The 13876-nt window shown below is 32.6% G+C and overlaps 1 protein-coding gene across 20 annotated transcripts in view; it reads right to left on the reverse strand.

Moving 5' to 3' along the window:
* LOC137641452 (partitioning defective 3 homolog) overlaps positions 1–13876 on the reverse strand; it is a 310783-nt gene that overhangs the window by 21272 nt on the left and 275635 nt on the right. For 8 of the 20 annotated variants that reach the window (XM_068373998.1, XM_068373999.1, XM_068373997.1 and 5 more), the window contains 9 exons: positions 13641–13816; positions 12509–12595; positions 11893–12021; positions 10982–11067; positions 8490–8954; positions 5271–5417; positions 4391–4479; positions 4059–4200; positions 769–919 (listed from right to left, as the gene is read on the reverse strand). In XM_068373998.1, coding sequence (XP_068230099.1) covers positions 769–919; positions 4059–4200; positions 4391–4479; positions 5271–5417; positions 8490–8954; positions 10982–11067; positions 11893–12021; positions 12509–12595; positions 13641–13816 — 1472 coding nt within the window. Of the gene's footprint in view, positions 1–768; positions 959–4058; positions 4201–4390; positions 4480–5270; positions 5418–8489; positions 8955–10981; positions 11068–11892; positions 12022–12508; positions 12596–13640; positions 13817–13876 lie in introns of all 20 variants that reach the window. The other 12 variants (XM_068374008.1, XM_068374011.1, XM_068374009.1 and 9 more) reach the window with 6 other exon arrangements.

A 13876-nucleotide genomic window follows, 5' to 3' on the forward strand; every position in this document is an offset into this window, starting at 1 on the left:
TGAAATATTTTAAGAGGTATTAAGTGATGAACATGATTTAATAAATAAATTTGCAACTTGAATTATGTATCTCAATTGGAGACATGCCTTTAATTATCCATAAAATCATACAATTTCTCAGTCTTGTAAAATTATAACTAAACATCATTTACTAGTTAACCCTTTTACCCCCAAGCTATTTGGAACTTTCCAACTCTTAAACCCCAGGCGTTTTCTTTTTCAAGCACATTTTGAAATATTTTTTTTTTTTTAAAGTGCGCTAACAGCCTTAATTTTCGTCAGAGGGGTCAGGTTGGTATCATTATTTTGGAAAATGCCTGAAGTTTCTCAAAGTTATCAAAATATGCAAAAAAATGCAAATAAAAGTTTTTTGCAAGGACGTACCAGTACGTCCATGGGGGTAAAGCGATGAGTTTTGTGAAACGTACCAGTACGTCCATTGGGGGTAAAAAGGTTAATAATTCTAAATAACACTAGTTCAGGTCTCCACTATTCATCAAATGATGCCAAATGAAATTTGATTTGAATATATGATAATCTACATATCAGAATCTACATTCCACAACTAAAAAGCAGAATATGTGAATGCTAAAATTTTCAGGGCAAGGCTAATGTGCTGTGAGGTGAATACTTCCATTTCAAAAAGCTTTCATAATAAAGAATCAAGATCCAAAAACAAGACTAAACTAATTTCATATGCATACTGTGTATATATATACGTTAATTTTTTTTTTTTTTACAAAAATATAAATTTTTATATTATCTTACCTAAACATTGAACCTAGACCTTTGAATATTCCAGGCTTCTTCTTGCCAACCTTTTTCATTAATTTGTCATCAACAGCTGAATTTACAGATGACTGCCGACTGTTTCCTCTTCCAAAACCTGATCCACTAGATTCCGATTCTTCTTCTGCAACTAAATGAGCAAAATACTCTTCAGGAAAGATGCCATCAGCTGATTTTCATTCAGTAATAATAATGCAGTTCATGCATTGTGACAGTGCAGTATATATACAAAGCAAAATTATAGGTCATTCCGTCAAAGATATCAATGCAATGAAGCGAGTGCATTCAGGTGTCATTTTTAGTAGCGGTGAGCCAGCAAAGCAAACAATGTCATGTGTTACCCACAGGAAGCACCAAGTAGTTAAGTCACCAACAAATAACAGGCCACCAAAAATTGGTGACGAAGGTGACATCACAACGTCACAGTGCATCCACGTTCCATGATGTCAAGGTGGTCAAGCCATAGGTCCGATGGCAATGTGGTTGTTACATTTGATTTTTATTTAATTTTTTGAAGATGGAGCACAAGAGGTGAAGGAATCCAAAAGAAAAAACACCAATTAGGACCATCAAGTAGTGCAACCATTGTATATTATGAAAAGAACTTTGTTATACCAACATACTGTAATACCTAATATGTATGGATGAAATTTACTTCCCCACACAGGTTGAAACCTCACCATATTAAAATTTAACACCATGCACAATTAAGATCTTGTCTGTACATTACTGCAATGTGGAACGTACAATGTCATACAATGGAAAACTGAATATGTTGGTTATAAGTATTGTATAGTTGAACTAGACCACTTGATATTCTTAACTCTAAATTAGAATTTCAATTTAAAATAATACCTATCTTAAACTGCCTAGCCCTTAAACTTTCTTACAATTATTTAATAAAAATATTTCAGAAATTACAAACAAGAACAAAAGTAAATCTAATATAAAATAAATACTATATTTCAGCACTAATTTGAGTTTCCAACTAGATTAACATTTGTCTTGAGAACTATCATTCAACAACTAGCAATTCAAATTTAACCATTACATAACGTAATACCAATTACAGTACACTCTTGGATTTACTCTAAACAGAAGGTTGGTTGCTTTTCTTTTTGTGTTAAGCCTGAATAACAATATAATTATATGAAATTCACCAAATTATTCTTTGTTTCAAAATCTTTACCTCAATGGTATGGTTTGGTAATAATACATCATGTTGAAAAATACTGATGAGGAAGAGCTTTGTATACACTGTACAGTACTGTACTTGTACCATCGCAACCAACACTCAAAATTTCAATTTACTGTATGACGATAAATGTTCTTTGCCAATACGATGATTGAATGCATAGATACACAGATTTTAACCAATGCATAACCAGATTAAAAGACTAGCAATGAAATTTGAACTACAGAGTTTAGTCTTTAAAAATTTGAAAATATTTGTACTGAATCAAGGGTTGGTTCCTATGATGTATGTAAATATATAGGTATGTATTTGGATATTTATGTATACTGTTACTTTTATGTTAATAACAAATCTTAATGTATGGTGAAAAGTTTTAATAAAATGAGGAAATAGTAAAAACAAAATGGTAAAACATCAAAAGATCTGTTATTCTACGTAAATCAATACGGATTACCACTGGATTACTGAAAAAGTGGAATTCAATTGTCAATGATAGTACAGTACCTTAAGTAGATCAATTTCTAAATATACCATACTCTACAGGAGTGGAAAACTAAAATACCATAGGATTTCTAATAATTAGCAAAAGTATTATTGATACTCTTATGTGAGGACTTTAACCCAAGATCTTTCCATCTTATGATCAGTCAGTATAAAAGTATAAAAGACAAAATAGTCATGATAAAACTTTGTGTCTTCCATGCTTCATAACTAAATATTACTGTCACATAGCTGTAGTAGTAGGTTATCACCAACAGAAAAGTTTGTTAATTTTCAATTTTATGAATAAATGGAACACTGAATTTGACAAAAACAATTTCAATGTGATAAAAATTTATTTTTGAACATCATTATGATCTTTTTGTACAGCTTACTTTAAGACTACAGAAATGAACGGGTTATAGTACGGGGAACAACTCTTTAGGTAGGAGGCAACTGAAATACCAAACCTTGCTTCAAAAAGCCCACAGGTTTGAATGTATTCTCCATCAGATTAGAAGAGAGCCCTTTCTCTAAGGTGAAGGCAGTAGACAGACTATTATTTGCTACATAGGGTAGTACTGAATTCAGCCTATGGAAATGGCAATACTATTTCCCTTATGGATTCGCAGTATTCTTCCAATTACTTAAAGATTAGAATTCTATCTCTAATATGCTTTTCTTTTATGATAGTAGCATAATTCAGGGTTAAATGATACCCCCTTTTGACTGTCATTATATATTCACCACACAAGGTCTACCTGCATACGAGCATCAAGATTAGACTGACTTCTCCACAAAAATAAATAAGATGGGGAATAATGACGATGTACGTGGAAGGTGAGGTGGGTGCCCTGCATACATCAGTCTTAAGTATATCGACAAAAGCTAAATGTATAGTATTAGAATTATAATTACTTATTAGCACAGTACGGTATATGATGTGATAATAAAAGTATGAAGATAAATACCAACATTTACCTAGTAAGGAAGGTAAAAAAAACCAAACTACAGTATCATAATAGAGAGGCTAACCTTCCCAGTTCCAAGACCAAACTCGTAAGTGTATCTTTCTGAGAGATGACATACAGCTGCATCAAGGGTTTCATTTTAGATTCAGTCTCCTTAACAAGACTGAACAATTCCCTGTTGCTGATTTTAATATGGATTAAAGCTTGCTCTAAAATTGTACCAGACACTAACAAGCCCAAGGCAATGGGTTATATTTTGACTAAGAATAAGAGCATCAAATTTCCATTAAATTACTTCCCTGTAAGGGATGCCATTTCCCTACATTGTGCTTTACATACCCAAGTATAGTTACTACTAAAGGTGCTTTGTAGCTATCCCTCAATTCCCAGCTGCATTGCTTCCTGCCTTTTGTTTTTTATTAGTTTCCTTTGGTTTCCCTTGAATTATCTATCAAACCACCTCACTTTTGCCTAACTTTAATCAACAGTTCTCACTCACGAACACAACCTTCAGGAGAGCCTCTCAAAAATGAACTTGATGGTCTCCAGTAAATAGTTATTTGATAATCCAAAACCCAAACAAATATTTGCTATAAAATCTTTATACAGTAACTCTAACTTACGTGTTTCCATTTTATTATGAAGACCTGAGAGAGGGACATCATAGGAACGATCCACAGCAGCACGAAAACTCTCATTGCAGCCCCTGCCTCTTGGCACACGTCCTGAGCCTCCCATTCGCTGTCCCTCCTCCTCCAAGGCCAACTGAATGATAACCACCAAATCAATGACATATTCAAAACCCAACAATAACTTTAGCAGTGCTTTACTATTATATTATTCAAGGTACAAAAAAATAAAGAAAAAAAACATGATATTACTTCTTATACTTCATGTCATCTCTCAACTATAGTAAAAAATATTTCACAATAGAAATAGCTGAGCAAATACAAACCTCTTGTACCATAGTTTGTAATGATTCCAAGCTTGAAGATTTTTTCATTCCTAAACCAGGTCCTACATCAAGTCGAGACCTTAAAGCATCTGGAGGTGGTTTAGAGATTGCATCAGGTGAAAAACATATCCATAGATAAATCAGTGTACCTTGGTACCTCTAAATAAATGCTCTTTATAGTGTTTTATTCAGAAAATTACTGATGGATTGAAAGTTTAGTCATTTAATTATTTACAGACCTTCTTAACGCTGTACTTAAATGCAGTTAATAGTGTTAGCAGTAATGTATATCCTTTAATGTAAATTAGCATACTATACATGCATTATTTCAATAACTGTTAGTAATATTGAAATGTAACGTACAAAATACATGAATTAAACAATGAACACGAGGTTTACAGCACATTGGCCTATAAATCAGTTTCTTTAAAGGAGTGGCCTTCTGATAAATGGCAAAATCTAATTGACAGCAAAGGCATTATTGCATCAGAGGTTACATTAACTATATATAATCTTCACCTTAAGCAACCTTTACTTTACACTTTGATTTCAATTCAAGAGATTTATCTGAAAATTGAATCCCTTCTAAAAAGGTACCCTAAGACCAGTATGACAATATAACTGATAAAGTATAAAAGTCAGGTAGATGAACTATGCTAAGCTGAGAGGCTGCACACAACTACTTTTATAAAAAGATTAAAATCAGAAATAATTTACTTAAATCTATGCACTTCATGAAATTTAATTGCAAAATAAAGTTTCTGATATTTTCTTTACTCTGGAAATCCTGAAAAGAAATACAATAGAGACAAAGGTTGGTAGAATTTATAAATGTACATCAACCTTTCATAATTTTGAAGCACCAACTCCCAACATTTACCCTGTGATGGATTGTGCTCATGCGATGACGGTTGGTGTGCGTGATTGGTGCGCTGATGAGTTTGAGATGCGAGAGATTCATCAGAGGAGGCTCGTACCATCACCCCCATTGTGGGATCCCGACTCAACAAGTCTCGGTTACGGGCAGCTATACAAACAAATAATCATGGGACTTGTTAAACAGAGAAGGACCATCACAAGACTGCTATCAATTTTAGTCAGAATTATTTACTAAGTGGACAGATTTAAGAAGACACAAAAATATAAAATGCAAGAGCAATTTGGACTGCCACCAATAACATAAGGAAAATATTGTTTATCATATAATTATCAGGACTCAAATTGGCAGTAAAAGTACAAAGAAGCTCAGCATATATATTTTTGACTTACCCACATAGATTTCCAAATTAAGAGAACATTGTACTACTGTACAATATAACAGAAACACACCAGTACATATAATTACATATATACAAATGAATTTATACATTATTTCCAGATATCAAACGACTCCCTATTTTGCACTTGACGGATTCACTTTACACCCATTATAAAGATACTTAGGCATATAGAGGTAAGCATCAACCTTTGAATAAAGCAAGAATATTGTATACAATAATGCATCTGCTGAGGCAAGAAAAACATGCAAAAGCAATCACCATCCATGCAAATGTTAGTTAACTTTCCCTTGTGATGCAGCCAACCTTCATAAAAAACGAGCAATTCATCCACATAAGCAACATTTAATTGCAATTCAATGGGCCTGAATAGGTAATTATCACCATTACAATTGCAAATCGCAATATTCCCCTGTACTTGTCTATCAAGAAAAAGTGATAACAACTGCCCTACCATTATAGCTGCACTTATACAGGCACCTCCTGATTTTCTAGATTAGGTATAATGTTTAAAAAATTGTGAAACAAAAGAATAATCCTAAACCTATACTGCTATAAAAGGTGCATCTGTAAACAAGTAAACTTTCAATTCCCTCTTAAAAATCATGATGCACTACAGTATTTTATACCTTTCAAACTTAATCTACAATGTGCTTTCTGGTAAATCTCCTCACTTTAATAATAATGAATTAATTATAACATTTTCATTCACAGAGCATCCTTTAATTGATGAATTATCCTAGCTACATAAACAGTATTCATAGTTGTAGAGGTACACATTTAATTCAAACAGCATTGTGAAACTGACAAGAGGCAAACAGTAACCCAAATATTGTTCTTAACTTTTTCCAGCAAAGTGAATGCCAAATAATGCCTGGTGACCAAATTTTCCTTCATGATGAACTAACATTAATACTTTTTAAAGTAATTATAATCATGAATATCTGGATACAGCAACCAAAATCAAAATTGCATCAGGATACAACTAATTTGTATAATTCTTTCTAAATGTTGCAACTCTGCAATCACTGCATCTTAATGCCATCACAACTGCTACAGTCAGTTTACCATTAAATCTCATTCTAAGTTGACCTTGCATATAACACATTCACAATCTAACTTTACAGCATTTCAACAAAATCTAAATATTCTTCAGGCAAAGAATATATATAGAAAATTTCAATTCCAAAATAAAAAGCTCATAATTTCTTTAAAATATTAATAAATACTACAGTGTATCATGACAATTTCTAACCAGTTAGTATAAAGTTATCGTAAATTATCTAAAGTCTATTACCTTAGATTTTGCCCTGAAATTAAAAAATAAAATTCAGCATACGATATTTATTTTATCAGCAGCCATATAACATTTCTATCCAACTCTGCAGGCTTAGTGTAATTTCCGAAACTGTCAACAAAATCTTTGGCTACATGGTATGCAAAGTACAGTACTAACATAGAATAGCACTGCAAAGATTCATTATGCATGAAACATTCAAATTGTGTACACACTTCTTATATGTATACAAAGCATATGAAGCCCTGTATTTTGATCATGTCTCCTGCTGATAACGTAGTAACAATTAGAAGGTCACTGATATTAATATTATCCCTCCTGCGATATTCACCAGCAGTTTGCGTAACTTCATGGGACGAGCAAAAAGACCTAGAATATAAAGTTTTCACAGCGAGACTACTTTTTTTTATTCAGATGCCTCAATTACAGAAGGCTCACACATTTATTGATACCATAGTTCATGTGCAGTATGTGCGCATAGGTGGAGGTGCTGTTGTTCATAAATAGATAAGTGCGCATTATGTGCATGCGTGCATGTGTGCAATTTTTGGAAAATCAGTTGACATATGCATCCTAAGTATATAAATAAGAAATAAATTTCAACTGCAACATTCTAATACTAGACTGACATAGGCACGCCTCATGAGACATGAATTTCAACAATATTTGTCTGTGATAAAATGCTGCACATAAAACCTTGTGCTGAGAAAGGAAATGCCAAATAGCACTCATTGTGAATGAGAATCAGTGCTCAAAGTAATAACGAACCAAAGATCTTTGTATCTAACTAAAGATTAGTTGTTTGGAGGTTCGTCGGTGATATTTATGGAGCAGTTATGTTTATGGTATGCTGACTTGCTACATATTATCTCTATCAAAAGTCAGAGAGGATTTGAAGCCTATCAAGTTTTGGATTTTGTGTAGATGCATTTCAAATATAATATGCTTTTTCTAGAAAAAAAAAACTGCATTTACAAACTTGAACTATCAAAAATTTTTATTTAAAATATATACAGTATACTGTATACATGTACAGATAGTACTCAACCTCTGAATTCCAATGGGTGATACAAGTATGCACACTGCAGTATTGATAACCCTTCCAACTATATAAATAACAGCAAGTCAAAGTAAGATTAAAGAAATTTTAATCTGGTTCGCCTTACGCAAACTCATTAGAATTTTTCCCAAATGCTGTAACTAATTTATTCATACATGGCTTTCCTGATATAGTATATCGTTAACTAGATACATTCCTATGACATCTGAGGGTGTGTATAACACTTTTTAATTTAGAGGTGCCTGCATATTTGCAAAAAATGTATAAAAAAATAACTGGAAAAGCAGTAAATTGTGCAACCTTGACTAATAAACCAGCTAAATATTCAAAATTTTTAAAATAATCAAATGATTATGTAAATTATGATTGGATAGTTGTCCATTTTGGTGATAATGGCTTAAACTCTTGACCTTTGAGAAAACACACTGAAAGCATCATGCACCACATCAGAAAAGTGTTAGTTACCCCAATTTGAAATCATGGCAGAGAGATCCTGTCCAAAAGTAGTTCGCTGCTGATTGCTTCTACAGTAATGCCTCTCAAGGCTGCGACTAACTGGGCTGAAAGGACCACGCGGATACCCAGACCACTGCGTCCTTGGTGCACCCTTCCCTGTATGCTCACCCACAGTCTCAGAACCCCCATGACATGAGTTCTTGTCTATTTGTTTTTTCTGTCTCATGAGTGATTTACTATAAGAATGGTTGTTATTACCAGCGTGCTTTCCTTTTTTATATAAGTTGGAGGGCAGAGTTGAGCCCTTTGACATATTTTTCAACTGTATGGATGGAGTCCCAGGGGCACTGGATATTTTAGCACTACTCTTTGGTGGGGGTTCTGACTGGTGCCGTAGCACAGGAGGGTCATTATTCAAGGGCACATCAATACCAACTTCCCTTGACCCAGGTGTTAACTCCTCCCGTACATCACCTTGAGAACAAACACCATTTTCAAGTTAAATCTAGTCCACTAACTGCAGACACTAGGTTTAAAATTAGTTAGTTATGAAGAGTAATTAAAAAGCTCTTATACTTCCTATCTACTTAAAACCACTTACAAAACACACCAAGTTGTTAATATTAAGCATAGTTTGATAAAACTGTATTGGGTAAGGAGACCTAGGGTCAAAACCAATGATTGGAAGCAAATTAACGAGGATTCAAAACAAAATTGATTTACTTTTTATGAATGAAATGCATTCGATATTGAAGAGGATATACTGTACAAGAGCAATCAAAATATCACTGTTCTACAATAAAGGTAAAACAATTTATGTAGATAAATATAAAAAACTACATAACACAAATTCTAATCCATACGTAAAATCTATCTCAATTCTTTTCAGTTCCATTAAAAATTTAGTTTTCACACTCAAAAATTACCCAAATACGAGTACGTATAGCTTCCTGAACAAACAAGTCCAAGTACTTCTCAATACCAAGGCTTCCAAAGAAGAGTATAATTTAGTTACTGAAAAGTGCCAAAATTATCCCTTTAACATTCAAATATAAGAATTCATCCCTGAATTTACTCTATCAAGATATAGCCTAACAGCTCTCACATGGCCAAACAATCATGACCCATAAAGACAGGTTCTTTTAACTTAAATACCAGTAAAGAAGTGTGATGATTTTACACCATATCACCTATAAATTTTGCATCATCTCCTAAACTTTCTGCAATTAGCAAAGCTAATCTTTCCATTAATCATTAGAATTCATCATCTCATCCAATGTGCAACCTAAAAATAGCTGAATTCAATCAATGAAATTATGGAAGGACCCATTAATTTAAATTCATGATAAAGTGCCAATTAATTACAGGCTTTTGTTAAGCAGTTATTAAACGTTACCTACCATGGAATGTTACTCTTGAGAAACAGTATAGCCTCAAATTACTTTTATGAATTAAATTATTACCTAGTACTATAATTTGATATTCCAATACAATAGAGTTTTGTGCCTGGTCTCCAGCTAACTATAATCACTTCAAAAACTAAGTAATTACCAAGACCTGATATTGCAGATGCCTTTAAACAAAGGCCCCTATTACTCCAGTACTTTTAACTTCCATAATGAGAGAATGTTAATCTACAATTTTTCTTATATTTCAAACTACATCAGTAAATTTTAACTAGCAGCAGGATTAATAAAGCTGATCACTACAATACTTAACTACTATATATACCACAAAAACACCATCCCTCTACCTTTAAAGACTAACAAATTTCAAATGTTTTGACATTACTACATCTTACACACAAATAGCATGTCAATTATAAAATCCCAAACAGCAAAACATCAATAAAGCATCTACCCAACCTGTAAAAACTGCAATAAAACAGTTTTTATTTACGGAACACACACATTGCAACTATAATCATCTCACTTTTCACCAGTCACGTGAGGTTTTGAAAATCCTTTGGTTATTCATAATATTTTTCTACTGCATTAAAAACAAAGTTAAAATCTAGACGTGATCTTCAAAGAATGGAAAAACAAAATGATGTGCTGCAAAATTTTTAAAATAAAATGGGCACAGCCATTTGCTTTACTTTTAAAATGTAAAATGGATCTTTAATATAAAAAATTGAAGTTAACCTTTGTATGGATCATACTATAACAAAATCAAGCATACTTATATACAGCTTCAGCCATGAAAGCCGTGTCTGTTGTGTTATCTGTGCATACCCCTGAACAGAAGTGCTGAACTACATAAGTATAACATGTACAGTGACATAATTTTTACACACCTAAACCTGTAGTTCCCTAACAGGCTCTTAAACTACAACAAAAAGCTTTTTCACACAAAGAAACATAGAATACAGTAAGCTGCAGCATAGAATGAGAGTTAAATATCAGCAAATGAACAAAAGTTGTTCAAGTAATATCCTCTACATGTTTTGCAGTGGAGAAAATTAATGGTATTCGGGGAAAAAACTAAATAGTATTACATACCTTCTGATGACAAACATCCCAAGCCTTGAGATGCGGCTAGTTTTTCTTGAGCAAGCATCATCTGTTTTTGTTTTTCTCTTTCCTCCCTGGAAAGGAATTAATCTTAACACATGCAAATAGGAGCCAAATATGAAAATATCCCAATCTTATACAGTTAAGTACTATGGCAATAAACGAACTTTTAAAAAATTGTTTGCAAATTCACACTTAAGTTTCTTTAAATAGTAAAATGCAAAATGAGGCAAAATGAGTTATATAAATTAGGATTTAATCTTTAAATCTAAACATTCAGTCTAATACAGCCAACATTCATGATTTTCAAATGTCCTATTCATTGCAGTCTTTAGACTAAGACAGAAGAGGCAGGGCTGGCAAGCAGACCATTAAAGTTACGAGGGGTTTGTATTGAAAAACTTTACTAATAAAAGTCAGATTCATTTCATAAACCCCATTTGCAAAAAGCCCAAAATAATACTTAGGCTGGTTTGAATGGGTAAATGTCTAAAAATATTCATAGAGATAAAGAACTAAAGCCCTTAAAGAGCTTCTGGTAAACGTGAAAGGTGCAAAATGATTAAGTGAGTGAATACAATTCATATCCTGTAAGTGGAATATATACAAGTAATAAGAAAAAAAATATATATGATAAGAAAATACAGTAGTGAAAGTAAGAGGGAAGAGAAGGATGATTAAAGTAAGCCCTTCTCTATCAGTAAAGATCTGTCAAATGCTTCTACCATCCAAAAGGGATAAAAGTCTCATCAATTATGAGATTACATTATTCAAGAAAAATTTCTATCATTTAAAAACATTAGATAAAAGACTGAAATGTCTAAGACATAAAAAAATCACAAACGTGGGTTGTATGCAAGTGATTGGTTTGATATGAAAAATAAGACCATAAAACATACCTAGCTTTTTTGTTACGCTGGTATGTATCAGTATTCTTGGCATCGAGAGTGGCATGGCGTTTCTCAGACATACTTTGCCTGCCAAACTGATCCCTGGAAAATCCCGCAGCATTCTCTTCAAGGGAAGTTCTGCAAAGTAAAGTTTCAGAAAGTTAAAAAGTACTTTAAAACTTTCTATCATTTATTTCTATAAACACTGTATCTGGCTTGGTTAATCTATTGAACAAAATATTGTAGCATTTCTTTAAACAGCAGATACAAATATGAATGAAGGATACAATAGTTTCCTGCTTTATAGTAAACATTATAAGAACCAACAAACAGTAAATGCATTTAGATGGATACTTATAACAACCTAAATATGCTAGCAATTTTGCAGTATATAATGTAATATTTTTCAGTTCCGTAGTACCGAAACATCTATCTGGAAGAATACACTATATATCCTAAACTACCACAAAGTCACCCAACCTGATCTAGCTTATCTTCTCCCATGGATTATTTTGGATAGATAATTCATTCCAACTCTTAGTTTACAGGTGTGGTATGTAGCTTACTTCTTGAATACTTAATGTAAACATGGTCATATTACTAAATAAAAATATAAATTACTTACTGACTCATATAGGCATCATCGGACTGACTCGGGCGGTCACTGTAACTTCCTGAGGAGGCTCCAGGACCCTCCGACCGACTCATTTGCCTGAAAAAAATATTAGGGAAAAATTTAAAATACTGTCTCACATACTTTTAGATATCTCTCTAACACCATTTCATGATAAAAGTTTGCTAACAAATTTAAATATTTTACACTTGAAATACAAAAAGGTACAGTCTATTCAGCAAATCTTATTGATTTTCTGTTTAAGGTAATTTTATAAATAGTTAACTGTATCAACCCTTTTAATCTGAACTTGCACAAGAAAATTAATTCATTAAAGCACCAAGACATTTCTGACAAGTTTTACTCAACTCATCTTAGTAAAAGAACTATGAGGCAATAATGTAAAATGCATTTAATGGTATAACTGAATAAATTTCCTTTCCACTAATACATAATTCTATATATTGTAAAAACTTTATATGCATGAAAATTCCAGGACGCAGAATATGTTTCATTGAATTCAAAGAATTACGTATGTTTGATGGCTGAAGAAGCTATTATGAATAATTACCCTTATAAAGTGTGGTACTGTAGTTATTATACGATGTACAATTGCCAAAAAAGATTGGTAAGCAGTGTTAAAGATAGGGATAAAAAAAAAATGTAAAAAATAAAAAAGGAGGGTTATGAAACATTACCACCAAATATAGAAATAGAAGTAGTAGGTGATATCTGTTTAAAGAAGGTAGATTAAAATCAATGCATGCAAAGCAACTCTGTGGAAGGGATTAAGAGAAATGACAGGGTGATGGAATCAAGACCTATTAAAGTTCATTAATTAAAGAACAAAAGCTTCAAGCTCTGAAGAATAAAGGAGAGAAAATAAGATACATATAGGTAGAGAAGAGGATGGAAGCCAAAAGGCTAGAAAAGAGGGTAAACAGAAAGATTTAGAAAGAATGCAGAAAATATTAACTCTCCATCAAATATAAACATTCCAAATAACCAACACATGATGAGGGACATTTCGCTAAGTTGTAATTAGCATAAAGATAATGATTCTAACCCAAAATTCACAATGAATTGTTTTTATAATAGCAAAAACAAGTCATCTATTACATTTAATTTTCAAGACTGAACATACCCTGCAAGATGAGTGGTAGTGGGATCATCATGTATAATAAGTATATTTCCCGATGGCAAGTTGACTGTTGGGGACCCCAAGGGATTCATAATATGATTCCCGGTACTCAAAGTCTCATGTTCACCCCGCATAACAAAATGTTGAAGTTGAGAGGTATTCCAAGTATCATGCGTTGCCTGTATGTGGAAAAAGAAATTAATTAATATTTAATATGGCTTCAATATTAAAAATTACAT

The sequence above is a fragment of the Palaemon carinicauda genome, chromosome 5 (genome assembly GCF_036898095.1).
Source record: "Palaemon carinicauda isolate YSFRI2023 chromosome 5, ASM3689809v2, whole genome shotgun sequence".
Taxonomy (NCBI): Eukaryota; Metazoa; Arthropoda; class Malacostraca; order Decapoda; family Palaemonidae; genus Palaemon; species Palaemon carinicauda.